The sequence below is a fragment of the Dipodomys ordii genome, unplaced genomic scaffold, assembly GCF_000151885.1.
Source record: "Dipodomys ordii isolate 6190 unplaced genomic scaffold, Dord_2.0 Scaffold64, whole genome shotgun sequence".
NCBI lineage: Eukaryota > Metazoa > Chordata > Mammalia > Rodentia > Heteromyidae > Dipodomys > Dipodomys ordii.
In genome coordinates, this window is record NW_012267280.1 from 5,032,481 (window position 1) to 5,054,279 (window position 21,799).

At 52.8% G+C, this 21,799-nt stretch overlaps 2 protein-coding genes across 5 annotated transcripts in view; one reads left to right on the forward strand and one right to left on the reverse strand.

The window, feature by feature from the left end:
• The window catches only part of Csnk1g2 (casein kinase 1, gamma 2), a 29,396-nt gene extending 22,031 nt beyond the window's left edge, over window positions 1-7,365 (forward strand). For 3 of the 4 annotated variants that reach the window (XM_013022828.1, XM_013022830.1, XM_013022829.1), the window contains exons 3-12: window positions 3,933-3,973; window positions 4,066-4,135; window positions 4,213-4,361; window positions 4,430-4,682; window positions 4,766-4,851; window positions 4,931-5,015; window positions 5,100-5,248; window positions 5,886-5,969; window positions 6,050-6,156; window positions 6,250-7,365. In XM_013022828.1, the coding sequence (XP_012878282.1) occupies window positions 3,933-3,973; window positions 4,066-4,135; window positions 4,213-4,361; window positions 4,430-4,682; window positions 4,766-4,851; window positions 4,931-5,015; window positions 5,100-5,248; window positions 5,886-5,969; window positions 6,050-6,156; window positions 6,250-6,304 (1,079 nt within the window). In that variant the 3' untranslated portion in view covers window positions 6,305-7,365. The remainder of the gene's footprint in view (window positions 1-3,932; window positions 3,974-4,065; window positions 4,136-4,212; window positions 4,362-4,429; window positions 4,683-4,765; window positions 4,852-4,930; window positions 5,016-5,099; window positions 5,249-5,885; window positions 5,970-6,049; window positions 6,157-6,249) is intronic. The other variant, XM_013022831.1, reaches the window with a different exon arrangement.
• Window positions 7,366-11,870: 4,505 nt separating this feature from the next.
• Window positions 11,871-21,513, reverse strand: Btbd2 (BTB (POZ) domain containing 2). Its single transcript, XM_013022898.1, has 8 exons — window positions 21,373-21,513; window positions 17,955-18,111; window positions 16,830-16,935; window positions 15,909-16,106; window positions 13,905-14,097; window positions 13,547-13,634; window positions 13,249-13,395; window positions 11,871-13,056 (listed from the first exon to the last, which is right to left on the reverse strand). Exons 1-8 carry the CDS (start codon window positions 21,453-21,455, stop codon window positions 12,895-12,897), a joined length of 1,134 nt encoding a protein of 377 aa, XP_012878352.1. The 5' UTR covers window positions 21,456-21,513; the 3' UTR covers window positions 11,871-12,894.
• Between the last annotated feature and the right edge of the window lie 286 nt (window positions 21,514-21,799).

Below are 21,799 nucleotides of genomic sequence, written 5' to 3' on the forward strand. Positions count from 1 at the left end.
TGGGGCCTGAACTCTGGGTCTGGGCGCTGTCCCTCAGCTCTTCAGCTCAAAGCTAGCACTCTACTACTTGACCCACAGCACCACTTCTGGCTTTTTCTGCTTCTGTGGTGCTGAGGAATCAAACCCAGGGCCTCATGCATGCAAGGCAAGCACTCTACCACTGAGCCACCTTCCCAGCCCCCTGTATAACCTTTTGCTGAGATCCTAGGTCTTCACCTCTTACCACCCTGTATGCAGAGCCTCCTGCCTGCAGCCTCAGAAAGTCCCAGCTTCGGGTTTTTTAGCCAAAAGGTGGAGCCTTCCCTACTGCCCGTAAGACATGCACCTGTGTTCACACATGGACACTTGCAGACAGGGAGATGCACAGTGTAGACTCACACAAAGGCACATATACATAGAAGAACACAGCTGTGAGTGTGGTGGTATGCACATTGCATACATACAGACATGCATACAAGCTTATGCAGATATAGACCTACTTATACACAATCACATGTCCAGCACTATCTTCTGGCAACCTGGAGGGTGACCTCATCCATCTTTAGGGACATGGTTGGCCTGGGTCCTGTGCTTGGACAGTGGGAGCAGTAGCTAAGCAGTGCAGGTCCCTATGCAGCTGAGAGTCCACATGGGCTGTGGGTGGCTTTTATTTTTGCAAGTTGTGTAAATTACAGTTCTTTTTAGCCTGGCCTCTGGCTTCATGTTCTTATGTCCCAGTCATTGCTCACTGCATACTGCTGTGGGGTTGTCTGCTTATAGCATGTACTATGCTTTTATTTCTTTGTCTATCTGCTAAAGGGCGTTCAGGTGTTTCTGTTTGGGTGTCTAGGGATAGAACTGTCCTGAACGTCCTTCTCTGAGGATGTCAGCAGTTTGGGGAGGTGTTCATGTCCTGGGTGCTGGAACTCCAGCATCTTCTCATCAGTGTAAATCCAGAATCCTTCCTTGGCCCACAGCCACTTTCAGAGTTGCCATCTGCCAGGCCTGTGTGACCATAATTGCTGCAGTGGCTTTTTGAGCATGAGCTCCTCCAGTCCCAAGTCCACAAAGACCTCATGTGCCTGTGTACATGTTTCACTTGAACCCAAGCTCTCCTCTAGGGACCCAGCTCTCTGGCAGGTCTTAGGCAGCCAGAATATGGAGGCTGTGTCCGCCTAAGGTTTCTTCAGTAAAGCACAGTAGGAAAAAAAAATCACCATAAGACATGATTGACCAGGGAAGTGTCATCACATCTGGAAATGGCTGCTTGTGAGACATTGGAGGGGGTTATTGTGAATGGTTCCAGATGGTGAAGCAGGTGTTCACAGAGCATCTTCCCAGAGTACATAAAAAAAGCCATGACGGGAAAAAGATTAATGATCCAATGAAAAGTGGGCAAAATATGTGAACCAGACAAAATCCGAAAGAAGACTGATGAAGTAGCAGCTCTTCAGAGAATGGCGCATGTGAGCCTATATTGTGGACTTACTGCATTGCACCACTCATGAGAGTAGCAACCTAGAAACAATCCAGCATCTGCTGAGGTTGAGCTGGGGACAAGATCAGAGCTCCTCAGATTGCTGCAGCAGGAGGCGGGAACAGTTTACACATGGCCTTGTCATCCTTGTTGGTTGCCTTCTTGGGGCTTCTCCACAGCCATCAAGCATCCTGTCTGGTGGGGTAGGTTAGATGGGGTATTGTTGCTGGGAGGTGGAAGCATTTCTGTGTGAACTTGCCTCTAAAGGGAAAGAGGACCAGAAATAGATGCTGAACTTGATCACAGGTGACACCAGTAGGAGAGCACTGTGCTGTGTCTAGGACTTGGGAATGCTTCTACAAATAAGGCATCCCAACTGTGCGTTCGGCTGTGTTTCACACCTATAAGCCAAGTTTACTTGGAAGTCTGCGATGAATAAATCACAGTTCAGAACCAGACCAGCCCTGGCAGAAAAGTTGGTGAGATTCTCAGTGAGGGGATTCCTTGAGTAAGTGGATGGTGGCTTGGGTGTACACCTGGGTGGAAAGTGAGACCCTGTCCTAAAAAGAACTAGCAAAAAAAAAAAAAGAAGAAGAAGAAAGAAAAAACTGGGTTGGAGATGTGGCTGAGTGGTAAAGTGCTAGCCTACCACTCTGAGTTCAAACTCTAGTACCATCCAAAAAATAGTGAGTACTAGTGACTTACACCTAAATTGTAGCAGCTCATGAGGCTGAGATGTGAGGATTGCAGTTTAAAGCTAGTCAGAGCAGGAAAGTCCATGAAAATCTTACTTCCAATAAAGTACCCCCAAAAGCTACAAGTGATGCAGTAGGGACAGCAGCCAGGGCCCTGAGTTCAAGCCCCAGGACCAGCACCAAAAAAATAAAACACAAAACTCCTGAAAGTGAAGCTGTGCCTCAAATAGTAGGGCACCAGCCTTAAGTAAAAGAACCAAGTGAAAAATGTCAGGCCTAGAGTTCAAATACCAGTACTGGAACAACAACAACAAAAATCAACCAAACAAAAAATGCCCAGAACAACAAATAAATCCTGAGGTGGCAAGGTAGTGTAGCAGGTTCACTGCCCTGTCTTGGGGCAAGCAGACAGTTTCTGCACAGAATTTCTGCTGCTAAGCATTCTTTATATTAGCAGTTCACAGAGGCAGAGCAACCCAGGGACCAGGCCAGACGGTAGTATGCTCAGCTCACTGGCTCACAGAGGAGCCATTGCTGTGTTCTCAAGATGTCACCTTCTGCAGTGCCGCTACAGGCTTGATGAGATCCTACAGGCTATTTGGGGACACCAGTGAATTAACTGACCATTGGCTCTGGTTGGAAACAAGCACCTGGACAGCAAGGCAGCATTTAAGCATAACAAGTCCAGAGAGAGCTATGGCAGCGTGTCTGCGAGCACATCAGAACATCGAGGACAAACTGCAGCCTAGAGGCCTGTAGGGTTGTGACCATGGGGATCTCAGCTTCTGAATGGAGTTTTGATCCCCTCAGCAGAGTCTCCACACCTGCTGTCTTCAGATCCCCCAGCTGTCCTGCAGCAAAGCCAGGAGGACATAGAAGCTCTTCCTGCAGTGGGTGGCAGGCACGATGAAAGCAGCATACCAAAGGCCCAGCTTTGGAATCCATCTGGGACAGAACTCTGAGGTGGTTACGGGTGGGGCGTGCAGAGCCTGGAGACTGGGCACGCGCAGATACATATGGGATATGCATGTTCTGTGAAGACACAAAGAGGCTGGCTCTGAAACATAGAGGTAGGATCCCACCACCCTCATGGGCCCAGTTCCCTGGAAGTTAATAACTTACCACCACCTCTCGGCCAGTCTGTTGGCAAGTAATCCTCATCCTGGGCCATTGTGGAGCCTAGGAGTGGTGGATGCAGGCCTGGAGAGCTCTGCCTTAAGCATGGAAGGGGTTCTGGCCTAACCAGCCTGCCCATTCTGGACCGCTGGTAGGAAGCCCAGAGCAGAGCTTGGGGCTCTTGGCTCAACTTTGGGCTCCTTAGGCCCAAGGAGACAGAGAGAATACAGCAGGGCCTCTTGAGCAAGAGGGAGTCTTCCAAGGGTGATGTGCCCTGGCCCAGCACGGCCCTTTCCTTCCTTGGCACCAGGAGAGTAGGCCCACTAGTACCCAGGATGGAGATGCTTTTTTGTGTGTGTGTCAGTCCTGGGGTTTGCTGGACTTAAATTCTACCAGGGTGCTGTCCCTGAGCTTTTTTTTTTTTTGCTGAAGGTTATAACACTCGTCACTTGAGCCACAGCTCTGCTTCCGGCTTTTTTGGTGGTTAAAGGGTTTCACATACTTTCCTGACCAGACTGGCTTCTACCTGCAATCCTCAGATCTCAGCCTCCTGAAAAGCTAGAATTACAGACATGAGCCTGTGGTGCTGATTTTGGTGAAGGTTGAGGACAGTGTGGGCACAGTGGCCAGGAGCCCTATAATCCTGATGTCCTCTGTTTCCATAGGAAAGAACCTCTATACAAACGAGTACGTGGCAATCAAACTGGTGAGTTTGTTCTCTTGTGTGGTCAGAGGGAGGGGAGTTCCGTGGCCCCCATTGGGACCCTGGGGGGCTGCTAACTGAGCCCTGTTTCCCAGGAGCCCATCAAGTCCCGGGCCCCGCAGCTGCACCTGGAGTACCGTTTCTACAAGCAGCTCAGCACTGCAGGTAAGGGGCATGTGTGGGCAGCAGACTGGTTCCCCTGCAGGGTATGGTGCCTAGACGCAGCTGTTTCCTCCTTGCAGAGGGAGTCCCTCAGGTCTACTACTTCGGCCCCTGCGGGAAGTACAACGCCATGGTGCTGGAGCTTTTGGGGCCCAGCCTGGAGGACCTGTTTGACCTGTGCGACCGCACCTTCACGCTGAAGACGGTGCTCATGATTGCCATCCAGCTGGTGCGGGCAAAGGGGAGGGAGGTGTGGAGTTGTTGGGGGGGGCATGACTGGGGTCCGCTTCTGCTAAGGCCCCCTTCCCACCCAAGATCACACGCATGGAGTATGTGCACACCAAGAGCCTCATCTACCGAGATGTGAAGCCGGAGAACTTTCTGGTGGGGCGCCCGGGGACCAAGCGACAGCACTCCATCCACATCATCGACTTTGGGCTGGCTAAGGAGTACATCGACCCTGAGACCAAGAAGCACATCCCGTACCGTGAGCATAAGAGCCTGACGGGCACTGCGCGCTACATGAGCATCAACACACACCTGGGCAAGGGTGAGCGCCGTGGGGAGCACAAGGGGGTGAGGGCTGGAGGCTGCAGGCCGCACTGAGCCTGCTGTTCCCGCTCTTGTCCGCAGAGCAGAGCCGCCGCGATGACCTGGAGGCACTGGGCCACATGTTCATGTACTTCCTACGTGGCAGCCTGCCCTGGCAGGGACTCAAGGTAGGGACCAGGACTCGGGGTGGGGAGGAGGCAGGAGCAGGAGACTGAGCTGGGCAGTGCTGACCATGGTCCCCTGCAGGCCGACACACTCAAAGAGCGGTACCAGAAGATCGGTGACACCAAGCGGGCCACGCCCATCGAGGTGCTGTGTGAGAGCTTCCCAGGTGAGGCCTGCGTATTCCAGCTCACATCCCCTGTCCACAGTGCCCCAGCCAGGCCTCATTTTGCCCTGTATGCGCCCTCTGCAGAAGAGATGGCCACATACCTGCGCTATGTGCGCCGCCTGGACTTCTTTGAGAAGCCGGACTATGACTACCTGAGGAAGCTCTTCACTGACCTCTTTGACCGCAGCGGCTACGTATTCGACTACGAGTATGACTGGGCTGGGAAGCCTCTGGTAGGTGGTCTGGGAGCCCCAGTAGTGGACGTGGTGTGGTGTTCAGGAACCCTTGGGTAGGTTATGGGAGTGTAGTAGAAGCCCCCTTAGGGAGTGGTGCAGGTGGGAGCCCCTGTAAGTCATGCCGGTGTATGGGGCGCCCCCTGGAGGCGATGGGAGTGTGTACTGATGGACCGTACCCAGTGGGGATGGGTGGAGGTGGTGAGTCCTCTTAGCTGAGGGGTATAGGAAGGGTGCTCCCACAGGTGGTGAGGAGGAGAGGGGGGCCTGGTAGGTGATACACGTGGTGATTGGAGTGGGAGGGAAAGACCCCACAGGCGAGGGGAGGGGAGGAGCCTCCGTAGGTGATGGGGTTGCAGGCAGGAAGCTCCCATAGGTGATGGGGGTGCAGAGAGGATGCCTTGTAGATGAAAGAAGTGGGGGAGCAGAAGTGATGGGGTGAGAGTAGGTGAGGAGCCTCCCATGTGATAGGCGTGAGCCACATGCCCCCCAGTAGGTGGGGGGACAGCCAGCCCCTGCACAGTAAGGAATGAGCGGGGAGGTGTCCATCCACTGGATGGACAGTAGGCCAGGGGAGCCTGACCGAGTAGGTGGGAGCAGTAGCCCTCCTGGTCCATCTTGATGCCTCTTCTCCCAGCCAACACCCATTGGCACCGTTCACGCTGACCTCCCTGCCCAGCCCCAGCACCGGGACAAAGCCCAGCCACACAACAAAAACCAGGTGAGTGCCTGTCCTTTGGGACTCCCACATGCAAGGGCCCAGAGGCTGCCATGGCTCCCTTACTTCCCCTGCCCTCCTAGGCACTGAACTCTACCAATGGAGAGCTGAACGCAGATGATCCCACAGCGGGTCACTCCAATGCCCCCATCACGGCCCCTGCAGAGGTAGAGGTGGCCGATGACACCAAGTAAGGCTCTGGGTAGGGCTCTAGGGGTGGGGATGTCTTTTGGTCCTGCAGCTAGCCCATTCCCGCCGCCCTTACTTCCCTGCTCTTCCCTAGGTGCTGCTGTTTCTTCAAGAGGACGAAGAGAAAATCATTGCAGCGGCACAAATGACCCAGGTGCCTGCAGCGCTGTGACTTTCTCCGTGCAGCCCCAGGCGCTTGTTCAGGACGCCTAGGGGGTCCATCAGCGGCCCGGGGTCCAAGCCCAGCCAAAGCCAGGGCGCAAACTGTGGGACTCCAAGGGCCCAGAACGGCCACAGGCCCCCACCCCCGGGACGTGGGGTCACTTCCTTCACGTAAGACTTTGGCTGAAATTTCTACACCCGTGTCTAGTCCTCCCCTCCGAGAGCATTAACTATTTAAAACAAGGATAAAAGGAACAAAGCAGAGGCCACCCTGCGCTCGCCCCTCCTGCCGCCCATGCTCAAGTGCATAGTGTGGCCCCGGAGGCCCAGGCCGCCCACTCCCGTTAGCCTCATAAAGTCCAGCTTGTCTCCCTCTATCCAAAGGCCGTTTTCTCCAGGGGGGACAGGCCCAGCCTGGGAGAGGCTCTTGAGCCAACTCACCGGCTGCCCAGGAGGGTCTCAGGCATTGCTGCCGGGGTGAGGCCAGCCCTGGGCCTCCCCAAAACCAAAGGGGAAGTCAGGGTGGGGCCGCAGCTGCGGCCAAAGTCAGCCTCGCAACCAAAATGCTGCACCAAAGCTCGGCGCCCGGTGCGGCTGCCGCAGCCCAGCCCTGTGGAGCTTGCACCTGTCAGGCAGGTGCTTCTTGATACACCTGCTCTGGAGGCTATGCCCAGGTGCCCCGGACCCCGGGAGGCGGGCAGCCACTGTACTGTTGAGCACATGGGCTCCTTTGTGCCCCTGCTGTGCTGCAGGAGGCTGTGGTCCAGGAGATGCCAGATTTTAAAAAATCGCCTTAATGCCCCCACTCAGCCCTGCAGAGGGCACGGGGCAGAGGGCAGCCAGTGTGATATGGGGTGCCCCTTTTTGGTCCCCCAAATGGCCAGGGCAGAGGCACCTGGGTGTCCCTGGGGGTGGTGGTTGTTCAAACATAATTCTTGCTTTACAAAGTGTACAGAAATGGCATTTACGTTTCTCTGATGCTTCCTTGAAGCCATAGAATTTAGGGGCTTTTTTAAAAAAAAAAAAAATAAAAGAAAAGTGAAACCACTCCCAAGTGCGGCCTGGTATTTCTAGAACCCAACTCAAAGCTGACAACAGTTACACTCTTGTCCAGAGTGCTGAGGAGCTGCGGGGACCAGGGTGGTGTCTTTGGGAAGCAGAATGCAAACAGCCGGGCTGGATGAGTGCGGACTCCTCACTGCCTCCTGAGAAGAGCAGTAGGAGGCAGGAAGCCCCCAAAATCCACACTGAGGGGAGCAGAGAAAAGATGTTAGGGGTGGGAAAGCAAACCCCCAAAATCCACACTGAGTGGAGCAGAGAAAAGATGTTAGGGGTGGGGAAAGCAAAGCTCAGTCTTAGCTGTAGTTCCTGCAAAGCCTATGGCCATGGTGCTCCTTGCCTAAGGACAAGGGTGAATCCTTCCCTCCCTTCTCAAGTGTTTCTCCCCCCAGCTGGACAGGAAGGGGGAGGCCCCACAAAAGCACTGTCCAGTTTAGAAGCTAGCAGAAGGATAGCTCCCCAAGTGTTGGGTGCATTTCAGCTTCCTGCAGAACCTGTAGGTAGAGGGAGGGGAGGAGAGGGAATCCCCCCGCCAATAGCCACCTGGAAGCCCAAGGATGGACAGCTAGGCTTTCAAGATGGAAGAACCTGCCTAGGTCAGCAAGGCAGGAGGACAGAAAACAGTTCAAGAAGGAAAAGCAGGAAGTGGAAGAAACGAGGGTGTCTTGCATTTCTACACTCTGCTACCGAACTGGGACTCCCACCGGAAAGGTTTGTGTGGTTTTTAATGATTTTTTTAAAAACTAGTATACATTAGTTGCACAGAGGGAAAGTGTTCATTGTGACCTTTCCACACATGTGTAATTTCTCCCCTCTGTCACTCTCCCTTACCTTCTCCACACATGTATACTTGTGCTCCCGTCACTCCTTACCTTACCTTCTCCCTTCTAAAATAATTCCAAGCCAGGCGCTGGTAGCTCAGGTATTCAGGAGGCTGAGATCTGAGGATTGCGGTTCAAAGCCAGCTTAGGCATGGAAAATCTATGAGGCCCTTATCTCCAATTAACCACCATAAAACTGAAAATAGCGCTGTGGCTCAAAAGTGGAAGAGTGCTACCCTTAAGCAAAAGACTCATGGGCAGTGCCCAGGCCCTGAGTTCAAGTCCTACAACCAACAACGGGAGGGGGGCGGGGGAGCCACGCATGGTGTTAACTATAATCTCACCATTGGGAGGCTGAGGCAAGAAAATCACAAGTTCAAGGCCAGCCTGGATCACATAGTCTCAACAAAACGAGGGGCTGGGAAGGTGGCTCAGTGGTAAGAGTGGTTGCCTAGCATGCATGAGGCCCTGGGTTTGATTCCTCAGCATCACATAAACGGCAAAAAAACAGAAGTGATGCTGTGGTTCAAGTGGTAGAGCACTAGCCTTGAGCTGAAGAGCTGAGGGACAGCGCCCAGGCCCAGAGTTCAGGCCCCATGACCGACAACAACAAAAAAAGTAGTGGCAGCAGAACACTGGCCCAGAAGGTCCAGTGTCTCTGTTAGTCACTGGAATGGTTTTCAATCCCTGAAAACCAGCTGTTGTCAAAATGTCCAAGTCTGCTCCACATGGAGCAGGAATGTGGGGTGCAGAGACAATTCCATTTTATTCATCTTTTGTTGGTTGTGGGGCATAGGTCACCAGTGCCCAGTTTGACCTATTATTGTTATTGTTGTAGTCTTGGAGATTGAGATTCCCTAGGGCCTCCCACTTGCTAAATAAGAACCTGCTCCTTTCTGGTTGGGAGCTATGGTTGCTGGTTAGGCAGGGTTACCACTTCATTCTGTTTCAATTCATGTTGACTCTGATGCTTTGAGTATAGGTCTAGTGGTGTTTAGTGCCAGTCCTGCAGCCTGATAGGACCTTGGCTGCTTAATACAGCAAGATTCCAGGCTCTATGCTCTCTTGCACTTCTGTGCTGCCCCCAGCCTCCCCATCTAGTCACTAAGCACAAGTCCCAGGAAGAAAACCTGGCCAGTTTTTAGCTTCCCACCCACGTCTGGCCCACCAGCCTCATGGTCATCACTTTCCCAGCTGCTGCTTTCTCTTCTTGCAACTTGCCCAGTGCTAACTCAGCACTGTTTGAGGTCCATGCTAAGCATTGCTAGCCTCTGCTCTCCTAGGAGCATGCTTTCTGTTCTCTGTGCTCCAGGGTAGACCTTCAGATCTGCCTCCACATCTCTTAGGTAAGTGTGTGGTTTCTGTAGGGACCCTGATACCTATCTCCTTTTCATGGCTATTATTCTACCAGCTAGTTCTGGCTATCCATGAACAAACAGCCTTCATCCTCATTAGAAACTGAAGCCCTTTTTGCCACTGTGAGTCTGTACATTTGTGGTGATACCTTTCCATAGTTTAATATCTTCTCCTTCATGTTTGCGTTTTTATTTCATTATTTCTCTTAGGGAGGTTCAGTTTGTTGTTGATACTGATTTTTTTCCTTCCCTCACATTTATAATCCTCTTGCATCACCTCCCTTAATGCTACAGGACTGTGCTACCACTCCTGGCATAATGGGGCCTGAACTCTGGGCTGGGCGCTGTCTCTCAGCTCTTCAGCTGTGGGCTAGTGCTCTACCACTAGAACCACAGTGCCACTTCTGGCTTTTTCTGTGTATGTGGTGCTGAGGAATCAAACCGAGGGCCTCATGCATGCAAGGCAAGCGCTCTTTAACACTGAGCCACCTTTCCAGACCCATTTTCTGATTTCTTGAGATGTAAGCTTTAATCATTGCTTTGAGCCAACGTCCTTATTTTTTCCTTTCTTTCCCTCCTTCCCCCCTGTGTTGAGAATACAACCCATAGCCTTACACATGCTAGACAAACTCTCTACCACTGAGCTCTTTTTTTTCTTTTTGCCAGTCCTAGGGCTTGAACTCAAGACCTGGGCTCTGTCCCTGAGCCTCTCTGTGCTCAAGGCTAGTGCTTTACCACTTGACTCACAATGCTACTTCCAGCTTTTTCTGCTTATGTGGTGCTGAGGAATCGAACCCAGGGCTTCAATGCATGCTAGGCAAGCACTCTACCACTAAGCCATGTTCCCAGCCTGAGCCCTTATTTCTTTTTATTGTTTGTGGAGCTTGAACTCAGGGCCTGAGCTTTTTTTTTGGGGGGGGGGTCCAGTTGTGGGGCCTGAACTCGGTCTGGGCGCCGTCCCTCAGCTCTTCAGCTCAAGGCTAGGCTCTACCACTTGAGCCACAGCGTCACTTCTGGCTTTTTTCTTTTTGCTTATGTGGTGCTGAGGAATTGAACCCAGGGCCTCATGCATGCAAGAAAAGCACTCTACCACTGAGCCACCCTCCCAGCCCGGGCCTGAGCTTTTTTGCTCAAGGCTAGTGTGAACCACAGCTCCACTTCTGGTTTTTGAGTGGTGAGAGTCTCATGGGGCTTTGCAGCCCAGGCTAGCTTCAAACCAGGATCCTCAGACCTCAGCCTCCTGAGTAGCTAGAATTACAGGCGTGAGCCACCAGCCCCCAACCGAGCCCTTTGTCTCATCTGTCCACAATACATTCTCAATTCTCTAGCAGGATCCTCAAATTTTAGTGTATTCAAAATACTTCCTAGTTTTCATGATTTCTCATTTTACCTGTATCTATGTAAAGGTGTTTCCTGATAGACACTTGAGGGTTTTGTCTTCCTGGCATGTCTAACAACCTTACCAGTCTGAGAACTGGGCCTGGAACAACCACCTCCTGATTCAGAACTGCACCCTGTCTAGCAGCATCTGAGATAGTTTCCTCTGTACTTGTGGGTGAATTCCAATCCAAATCCAACACTCCTTCCCTTCTCATTGAGTGGCTTTTACTTGATCTAATTATAGGATTAAATGCAACGCTACTCTTTTAGGGTTGTTTTTTTTTTTTCCTGTCAGTCGCAGGGCTTGAACTCTGGGTTTGGGCGGTATCCCTGCACTCTTCAGCTCAAGGTGAATGCGCTACTGCTTGAGCCACAGCGCCACTTCTGGTTTTCTAGTGGTTAATTGGAGATAAGAGTCTTGAGGACTTTTCTGCCTGAGCTGGCTTTGAGCCATGATCCTCAGATCTCAGCTTCCTGAGTAGGTAGGATTACAGGTGTGAGCCACCAGCGCCTGCCCCTGAGCTGCTTTTGCTCAAAGCTAGCATTCCACCACTTTGAGCCACAGCAACACTTCCAGCTTTTTCTGTTATTTGGTATTGAAGAATTGAACCCAGGGCTTCATCCATGCTAGGCAAGCACTCTACCACTAAGCCGTATTCTCAGCCTGGGACACGGTCTTACCCATTGAACTTCAGGCTTCCTACCTCAGCCTTCCCAGCGCTAGGATTGCAGGTATGTGCCACTACATCCATTTCTGCAATTGCCTTTTTCCCAGATGTGCCCCAAAACCCTGAATCCTTCTGCCATGTAGATTGTTGCTTCCCAAACACCTCTTTCTCTGGGGGAACCCAGCCCTAGGAAAAGCGCAGGGGGATGTGGAGACCACCTTTTATGCCAGTGGTGCCAGTGGAAAGCAGCACACAGGAGGTCTGAGCAGGTGCTTTTTTTTCCTTTACTTAGAAAAATCATTTGGGGACTGGTGTGGAGGAGGGCACCCCTCCCATGGCTTTGGGGAAGATATGGGTTACAGAAGGAATCAGTGGGGTGGAGACATGGGTGGGGGTTGGAGGCTAGGAGTTGCATGGTCCAGCACCTCTGGACAGGGTGCTTGGTGGCTGCCTGGGCTGCAGTATGTACTAGGGGGGCAGTGGGTGGCAACCCTAGCCCCACATCTGGCCAGCTGGGGTGGTGCTGCATCTAGATGGGGCCCAACCTGCAGCAGCAGCACTATCCCTCCAGGCACAGGCAGGGCTCATACCCCATCCTGTCTCCTGGCCTTCCCGAGAGGCTGGGAGATGCCAGCCTCAGCTGGTCCACTGGTGACACGAGCAGAGACAAACCATTTGTCACTAGGACCAGGAGCTGCCCTTCAGGACAGTGCAGGCAGGCACTCCTCACCGAGTGCTCCCAGGATTTGGGCAGCATCCTGGAGGTAGGGACACCTAGTCAGGCCAGGGATCAGGGTGGCCTTGGGTACGTTGCAGGCCAGGCCCATTAGACCCAGATCAATGGCTCTAGAAGCTCCTTGCCTTAGTGCTGGCTGGCAGAGAAATGGGGATCTGAATGCATTGCAATGTGCAGTTAAACAAGACAAACGGGAGCTGGCAGCCTTCCTGAGCCCTGCCCCAGCAACTGGGCTGAGGGCCCTGAGTGGCTGGACCCCAGGCACAGCCCTGATCCCCTGAGGGTGTGGGATTGTCTTGGCAGGGCCCCAGCTTGTAGCAGGTACCTCCCAGCGCCTCTGAACAAGCAGCCACACCTGTCACCTGTGTGGACACAGGGACACCCCTTCTGAGATGCTGAGAAAGGTGGCAGGGGGTGGACGTGGCTGAGGGAGGCCAGCTGGGGTCACGCTGTGGATGGCCTAAGTGTGGGAAATGACCTCAAGGCCTTGCCATCCTCCATGGACAGGACTTGGCAAGGCTGGCCTAGGTGATGTCCTCAGGGCCTGGCTGGGTGGGTCTAGGTGTAGAAGATGACTTCCGGAATCTGACCGTCCTCTACAGATGTGCCATTGTTGTTCCCAGCAGCATAGCAGAAGGTGAAGCACGTCTTGGCCCCTGTCGTGGGTGACTCATGGGTCACCTTTCGTAGGCCTTTGGTGCCATAATGGGAGTCTGGACCCTGGAGGAGGTGGGAGACAGCGAGATCAGGACCCCCTAGCGTCCTGGCAGGGGAAGGAAACAGTGAGGACCCAGCCTGGGTAGGGATGGCTGAGCCCTTGCTGGATTGGGAGGGGTGCCAGAGAAGCCTCTGGACAGACCCAAATCCAGCTGGCTAGCAGGCACCATGGCCCACAGCCGCAGGCACACACACCTTCAGCGTGGCACAGGCCGTGTAGCTGACGTTGGGCAGCACCTCCACCGGCTCCTTGAACATGACACGGAAGGTGCTGGCAGAGCCATCGCAGCTGAAGCCAGTGTCGTTCTGGCCCAGGACTGTGTTGCTGTCCGTGTGGATGATCTAGGGGCAGGAAGGCTGCTCAGCTCCTGAGGCTGGGATGAGGAATGGGGAACACTCCTCCAGCCATATGGGGAGATGGGTATAGACAGGACCTGGGCCAGGCATGCCTGGACTCCCAGGGCTTGGGGGATAGGTGGGTGCTGGTACATACCTGGATGTTCACTTGGTAATCAGTGGGTCCATGGATGGATCCATAGAGCCCAAAGCCCACCACGAAGATACGCTTGTTGACCGAGAACCTGTGGAAGGTGTAGACACTTGCTGACCCTATCTAGGGACAGACAAGGGCAAGCTGCCAGATGTGGGCCAAACAGAAAGGACAAAAAGGGATCTGGGCGGGGGTGGGAAGAACCCTTGGGTAGCCTCGAGCTACAGGGTGGGCACAGATCTATTCCCCCAGGAAGATCCCCACCCCTGCATTCCGCTGCCTTCTCTGGCTCCCCCTCACTCCCTGAGCCCTCCAAAGTCCCATCTAGGGCCATGTGCTCTGCCTACTCCTTTGTCCACACCTGATTCGGTCACTGGTTCCACTGTAGCCCCAGCGGCTTTCCACTTGCTGGAAGCGGTTGATGCTGCACTCCTTGCCTCTCAGGCAGCAGCGCGGCCGGTCAATGAACTCCACACGGGGCTTGGGGTTGACAGTGAAGTGCAGGAAGAGGCTGACCACCTCACGGTCCACCAGGATACCTGACTGTGCAGGGCCTGCATGCGAAGGGGCAGGGCAAGGCAGGGCTGAGCCCTGGAGATGTGGGATGCACCAAGGACACGCTCCTCCCAGGGTGGACCCATCAATTTTTAAAAACATGTAACATAGGAAGCTCCTCCACGATAAAACTCCCACCACCATGCCATCCATCTGTCCTGAAGTTTGGGTATTTCCTGCTCTGTGTACTCTTGAAGCCCTCAGATCCTACAGCTCCCACTGCAGGAACAGCCTCAAGTCACAGCAGGTGGATGCTATGCTTGGCCTGGCCATGCACAGGGTCATCAGCCAGGGGGTCAGTGGCTCCCATGACCAACACAGTCCCTGGCTCAAAGGCTGCACAGCTTACATCCACAAAGCCAAGAAAGGAGGGACCCAGGAGCAGATGACAGGGAAATGGGGGATGGCAAACTCTTCCACTGCCTTTGAGGTAAGGCTATGGCATCTCCTCCCGCAGGTTGATAGCATCAGGGCTACAGGGTCCCCAGGAGATGTGGCTGGAACCACGGATACTGAGACAAGGATGTGGGGGAGGCTGGCAGGTAGGGGCAGGTCTGTGGCCAAGAGGCTGGATTCAGAGTCTGCATGATACTCTTGTGATTGGTGCTGTATTTTGCTGGAGCCATAGCTCCACAATAGGAGCCTTAAGAGTTACAGACACGGCTGGGCACTGGGCACAGAACCAGTGACAGAGCTCAGGAAAGTGTTCGTGCACCCAGGACCTGTCATGGACCTTAGAGGGCCCAGCCCCTGCAGCTGGGTCACTGGTCCAGACCGCAGGCCAGTCTTCTGCAAAGAGGACCACCAAGGATTTTGCAGAGCCATCTCTAACACCTGAGACCCACAGACCCTGGGGAGCCACTCTCCCACACCCACAGAGCTAGGAGAGTTCCCAGAGGACACAGAGGTCAGCAGGATGAACCTGAGCTTCAGATTGATGGGAAATGACTTTTTTTTTTTTTGATATGTAGTGTGTGGGAGAAACTTGTACTAGAAAAGTATTCATGCTGTTTGCTAAATCTGGCAACTCTAAATCAGGCAAGAGCAGCACTGCGTGGATTGGGGAAAGGAGGGAGAACAATTCTGTACCTACCACAAGGATGCACCACAAAGCCCCTTCCTGAACCTTCCAGGCCTAAGCGAGTGCCACACAACCCAGGAGCAGTCAGTCATGAGTGTGGCATGTCCTGTCCTTCCCTGATCCCTCCCTGTTGTCCTACAGCAGCCCAACTTGTCCTTGCCTGGAGCCTTGTTACAAGGCTAAGGCCTGAGCCTCAGCTCAAGATGCAGAAACCGAGCCGGGCGCTGGTGGCTCACACCTGTAATCCTAGCTACTCAGGAGGCTGAGATCTGAGGATCGCATGGTTCAAAGCCAGCCCGGGCAGGAGAGACCGTGAGACTCCTATCTCCAGTAAACCACCAGAAAACCGGAAGTGGCGCTGTAGCTCAAGTGGTAGAGCGCTCGCCTTGAGCTGAAGAGCTGAGGGACAGCACCCAGGCCCAGAGTTCAAGCCCCACGAATGACAAAAAAAAAAAAAAAAAAGATGCAGAAACCCCATCTCATGAGCCAATGTCCCCAAAACAAGCAGAAGGACACTAGAAGCAGGTAATGGGTACAGTATGGCCAGTATGGATTGGGTGAGAGAAAATAGTGAAGGTACAGATTGATGAGCGGCATTCACTTGAGATACACGCCCATCTGTAGGCTTTATGTGCTCTCCCAGCTTCCTCACAATAACTACAACAGTTATTGTTAGAGGGTGGATGAGGGCAGGCCCCCGCACAAGGCCCCTTGCCCCAAACTACTTACCTGCTGCAAACTCCTCTATGGTCATCAGTGGGAAGCGGATGAGACCCAGGGCCTTGCCCAGCACCTTCCGCTTGTTCTCTGGCGTCACCTGTAGCTGCTGCCGCTGACACTCAGCCTCAGACCAACGGACTACCGCATTGAACAGCCGCACTTCCCGGATGCCCAGGGTATCGCGCTCCAGCACAGCCACCAGTGTGTCTGTGGGCAGGAGTGGGCTGTGAATTCAAGTATCAGCCAGCACCCCTGCCAGGCTGTGTGCAAGCCCCATGTGCACACCAGCCTCACAGCTGATGAGCTGACTTCAGTCTTCTGCCCATGTTTGGCAACAAAATTTTATCCTTCTTCAGCCACACCTGCTCCCTGTCTTACTGCCCTTGATGGGGAGACTCAAGTATGGTGATAGTAATTACTAGCACAGGGCTAGGAAGGTGGCTCAGTGGTAGAGCATTTGCCTTGCATGCATGAGGCCCTGGGTTCGATTCCTCAGCACCACATAAGCAGGAAAAAAAAAGCCAGAAGTGGCATTGTGCCTCAAGTGGTAGAGCACTAGCCTTGAGCTGAATCGCTGAGGGACAGCACCCAGGCCCGGAGTTCAGGCCCACGACTGGACTAAAAAAAAAAAAAAATTACTAGCACACAGTGCCCAAAATAGAGTCCTTTCAGCCCTTTGCAGGTAAAGTCCATGCACTGACTCCACTCTAAGAGGACCAGGGCTCTCCCAGAAGAGACTATTGAGACCCAAGGCAGGAGCATCTGTAGTTGGCCCTGCCACTGCCAGGTGCCACTGAGTCTGTAACCACCTCAAGTCCTATCTCATCCTAGAAGGTAGGTGCCTATTCCTGGGGCTCAAGCCTAGCCCATGCCTACTCTTTTCCCACCAGCGCTCTGAGACCCTGAGTTGGTTCAGCCTGGGGCACTTACCTAGGTCAATGTCGGTGAAGCCCTCCGCAGTGATAGCATCAGCCGTGTTCTTGTCGATGTTCTCCAGACATAGGCTGGCCAGCTGTGGCTCGTCGAAGAGCCGTGCCTGGAGAGATGTGGGGAACATTAGCACCTGCAGTATAGGACCGCAGTGGCTCTGCCACCCTGCTTCCAGCCGGGCATGGTGACAGCGGGAGGCCAGATTTCTGGAGCTCAGGAGTTTGAGATTAGCCTGGGCAATGTAGTGAGACCTTGTCTTAGAAAAACAAAATAAGCTGGGCACTGGTGGCTCATGCCTGTAATCCTAGTTACACAGGAGGCCGAGATCTGAGAATTCCAGTTCAAAGCTGGCCTGGGAGGGAAAGACTCCTATCTTCAATTAACCACCAAAAAGCCAGAACTGGCATTGTGGCTCAAATGGCAGAGTGCTAGCCTTGAACATAAAAGCTTAGGGGTATAGGGCTGGGAATGTGGCTTAGTGATAGAGTGCATAAAGCCCTAGGTTTGATTCCTCACTACCACATTAACAGAAAAAGCCAGAAGTGGTGCCATGGTAGAGTGCTAGCCTTGAGCAAAAGAAGCTCAGGGACAGTGTCCAGGCCCTGAATTCAAGCCCCAGGACTGGCAAACACAAAAGCAAAAAACCTCAGAGGAGCACCCAGGCCATGTTCAAGACCCTGGATGGCACACACACACAAAATCATCATCATCATTATCTTCATCTACTCAAATTTCAAGTCATGGTCACACAGCCTTGTCCCCAGAGCGTCCTGAGCAGGGGACTCAAGCAGCAGTGGTCCCGTCCTCCTCTGCCTGCGAGCTGCCTCAGCAAGGCCAGACCAGGAGCTGGCGGCTCCCATGTGCTACCCATTTGCTGCCCCTGTTCCTGATCTGCCTGGTCCGCCTGAAAGTATCTGAGCCCCTGTGATCCTCAGCCGCTTCCTGCCAACCTGCCTCTTCCCCATACCGAGACATCCACTGGGCGGCCAGGAAACAGACTATGAACAGACTGGTGTGGAAAATTGTCCTGGGAGGAAAAGTGATGTTGCAGAGATGCCTGTACCCTGTGACTCCTTCCCCACAGCCAGTGGACCACGGCCTCCATTTCCCACATGCCCCTCCCACCTGCGTGAGCAGCATGAACGCATTGTCGGCCCGCAGGTTCTTCTTGAGGAACTCCACGCAGTGAGCCTCGAGAGCGGGCACTGCGTACTTCTTGGCTGTGTACAGTGTGGTCATGACTGTCTCAGGTCCGATCTGCACCTCGTCTGAGTACAGGAACCTGAGGGGGGACAGGACAGCTGTGAGGCAGAGGTCATGACTGTCTCAGGTCCAATCTGCACCTCGTCTGAGTACAGGAACCTGAGGGGGGGACAGGACAACGGTGAGGCAGATGGCACCTGGTGACCCTCCAGCTACAGGGAGACAGCCACCCACCCCAGAAGTCCTTCCGAAGCCAGGCACCCGTGGCTCACACCTGTAATCTTAGCTACTCAGGAGGCTGAGATTTGAGGGTTGTGGTTCAAAGCCACCTCGGGCAGGAAACTATGTGAGACTCTTATCTCCAATTAATCATGAGAAAACTGGAAGTGGCGCTGTGGCTCAAGTGGTAGAGCTCTAGCCTTGAGCTGAAGAGCTCAGGACAGCACCCAGGCCCAGAGTTCAAGCCCCACAACTGACAAAAAAAAAAAAAAGGAATATGTTCGTGATTGTCCATCCTTCCGGAAACAGCACGTAGGTACCTCTGACCTGGGACACAGTCTAGTGTAGGCTGCCACCCATGATGCTGAATCCATGCACAGGTGAGCCCCGCCCTGATGCCCCCGAACCATGTCTCCATAGCAGGGGATGCCAGGAGGGGCAGGCAGGTGCACTGCTCCCAAGGGCCCAGCGAAGTTTCCCCGACTTGGCTTACCTTTACTTCCCTCTTTTTTCTTTTCTTTCTTCTTTTTATTTTTATTTTTTGTGGGTCATAGGTTTTCAACTCAGGGCCTTAGTATAGTTCCTAAACCATTTTGCTCAAGGCTAGTGCTCCACCACTTTGAGCCACAGCACCATTTCTGGCTTTCTGGTGGTTAGCTGGAGAGACAAGACTCATGGCCTTTCCTGCCCAGGCTAGCTTTAAACCACAATCCTCAGATCTCAGCATCCTGAATAGGCTACCAGTGCCTAGCCTCCCTACATTCTTGAGTGAATAACAGAACTCCAAAGGCCAAACTGTGCCCCATTGCTCATGGCTATTATGACCGTCCTCTATCCCTAACACCTGGAACATGGGCAGCAATGGGGCTGACTGAGAAAATCTCATAGAAATAGCAAGGCAAGGGGGCAAAGGCAGGGCAGCTAGGGATGAGGTACCATGTTGTCACCAAAAGTGTCCAAGGAGGGCGACCTTCCAAGAGTGTCCTTCCAAGGTGACTCATACTTGTAATCCTAGCTACTCAGGAAGCTGAGATCTGAGGATCTAGGTTCAAAGCCAGCCCAGGGAAGGAAAATCCATGAGATTCTTTTTTTTTTTTGGGGGGGGGGTCCGTTCGTGGGGTCTGAACTCTGGGCCTGGGCGCTGTCCCTCAGCTCTTCAGCTCAAGGCTAGCGCTCTACCACTTGAGCCACAGCGCCACTTCCGGGTTTTTTCTTTTTGCTTTTGTGGTGCTGAGGAATCGAACCCAGGGCCTTGAGCATGCAAGGCAAGCGCTCTACCACTGAGCCACCTTCCCAGCCCCTCCATGAGATTCTTATATCCAATTAACCATTAAAAAGCCAGAAGTAGATCTCTGGCTCAAGTGGTAGAGGGCCAGCTTTGAGCAAAAAAAGCTCAGGGACAGAACCTAGGCCCTAAGTTCAAGCCTCAGGACTGACACAAAACCAGACAAACAAACCACAAGCATGTCCTTCCTACTCTGAGAGGACACTATGAATTCCAAACCCCTTTCCAGGAGAGTGGAAAGACTCATGGCCATATGGAAATTCTACATGGAAGTCATGTGCCAGTGGCTTACACCTGTAGTCCTAGCTACTTAGGAGGCTGATATCTGAGGATCATAGTTCAAAGCCAGCCTAGACAGGATAGTCTGTGAGACTGTTATCACCAATTAACTACCAGAAAACCAGAAGTGGAATTGTGGCTTATATTGGTAGAGCAATAGCCTTGACTAAAAAAAGGCTCAGGGGCAGCGCCCAGGTTCTGAGTTCAAGACCCATGACCAGCAAAAAAAAAGAAAGGAAGAAAAAAATGCTACATGAACACCCATTACATCACAACACACAACACTCAGAGGACCAGTCAGTACCCATCATGGAGTGTGCAGTCCACTACACACAGGCCACAGCCACAAGATACTGACAAGCCCAGCATGGAGGGACTTTGATGACATCATGCGCACTCAACCACACATGCACATGGTCCCATCGTATCAGCTCCACTGATAGGAAATGGCTAGAACAAGCAGAAATGGCTAGAACAAGCAGATTCAGAGTCTAAGAGGTCATGGACTGGGAGGCGTGGCAGAGAGTGGGGTGACTGCTCATGAGGAGGGGGTTTCCTTTAGGGGTGATCTAGAACTAGATAGAAGTGATGGTCATATAACTGAATATACAATTCACCCTGGAAGAAATGTGGGGGACACTGGGCCACACACATGGCCAAAATTGAACCCCCCCCAATATTTAACTGTAGTGGTGAAGGAGAGCAGAGTGGGGAATAGTTGACAGTGTACTCACCACAACAAATAAATAAGGTGGGTGCTGATGGTTCCTCCTAGCTATCTCAGAAGGCTAAGACTTTGAGGATTGTGGTTCAAAACCATCCTGCTAGACTCCATTTCCAAAACAACTAGCAAAAAACAAAGCTGGAGCTGGGCACCAGTGCCTCATGCCCTAATCCTAGCTACTCAAGAGGCCTGAGATCTGAAGATTGAAGTTCAAAGCCAGGCTGGGCAGGAAAGTCTGAGACTCTATCTCCAATTAACCACCAAAATGCCAGAAGAGAGCTATGGCTCAAGTGGCAGAATCCTAGTCTTGAGTACAAAAACCAGGGCTGGGAAGGTGGCTCAGTGCTAGAGCGCTTGCCTTGCATGCATGAGGCCCTGGGTTCGATTCCTCAGCACCACATAAACAAAAAAAAAAAGCCAGAAGTGGCGCTGTGGCTCAAGTGGTAGAGCGCTAGCCTTGAGCTGAAGAGCTGAGGGACAGCGCCCAGGCCCAGAGTTTAGGCCCACAACCGGACCCAAAACAAAAACAAAAACAAAAGGAGAGTGCCAGGCCTTCAGTTCAATCTCCAGTACTGACGCTGACACTGCCTCCCCCCATACATATACAAAACAAGATTAGCCGTATGGCTCAAATGGTAGAGGAACAGCCTAACAAGCACAGAGTTCAAAACCAAGTACCACGAAAAAAATGAAATAAAAATGAGTTAAAAGAATCTTAAGAGGTAAGCCTGGGAGCTGGTCCACCCTTTCCCTCTAGAGCTTTCCATCCAGTTATGTGTCTTCTGACTATTCTACATTTTGCCAACCCCAGTTAGAAAGATCTGGAAGCTTACTTGAGCAGAGCCAGGAAGGCAGCTGGCTCTACATCGGGCAGCTCAATCTCAGTGGATGTGGTGGCCATTCCCCCGTTGAACATGGCATCGAAGACAGCACTGCCCACAGCCAGCACAAACCTAAGGCAGGAGAGAAGACACCGTGAGCCTTGCTGGCGGCCTCGAGGTAGTCAAGGGCCGTGCTCCTGGCCACAGCCTCTTCTGGAGGATTCTGCCTCAGCCAACACCTGCCCAGAGTAAGCTGAAGAGGATTCTTCTGGAATGGGGGGAGGTGACAGCAGGGGCCAGCGTAGAAGAGCAGGGGCACATGCAAAGGTACTACTACATCTCTGTGTCCATCATTTCTCCCCCATGGGTTCACTCATTCATTAATTCTCCTTTCACCTTTCACTCATCCATTCTTTTACTTGATCCTTTACTCCCTTCT

Excerpts from the sequence above, each read along its gene's own strand:
- Btbd2 (XM_013022898.1), bottom strand. The coding sequence starts at position 21,455 with ATGTTCAACGGGGGAATGGCCACCACATCCACTGAGATTGAGCTGCCC. Across the intron at positions 16,936-17,954 it reads CGTTCATGCTGCTCACGCAG|GCACGGCTCTTCGACGAGCC; the intron begins GTGGGAGGGGCA and ends ACATCTCTCCAG. Across the intron at positions 13,396-13,546 it reads ATTACCAAGTGAACATCCAG|ATCATCCACACGGACAGCAA; the intron begins GTATGTACCAGC and ends TCCTGCCCCTAG.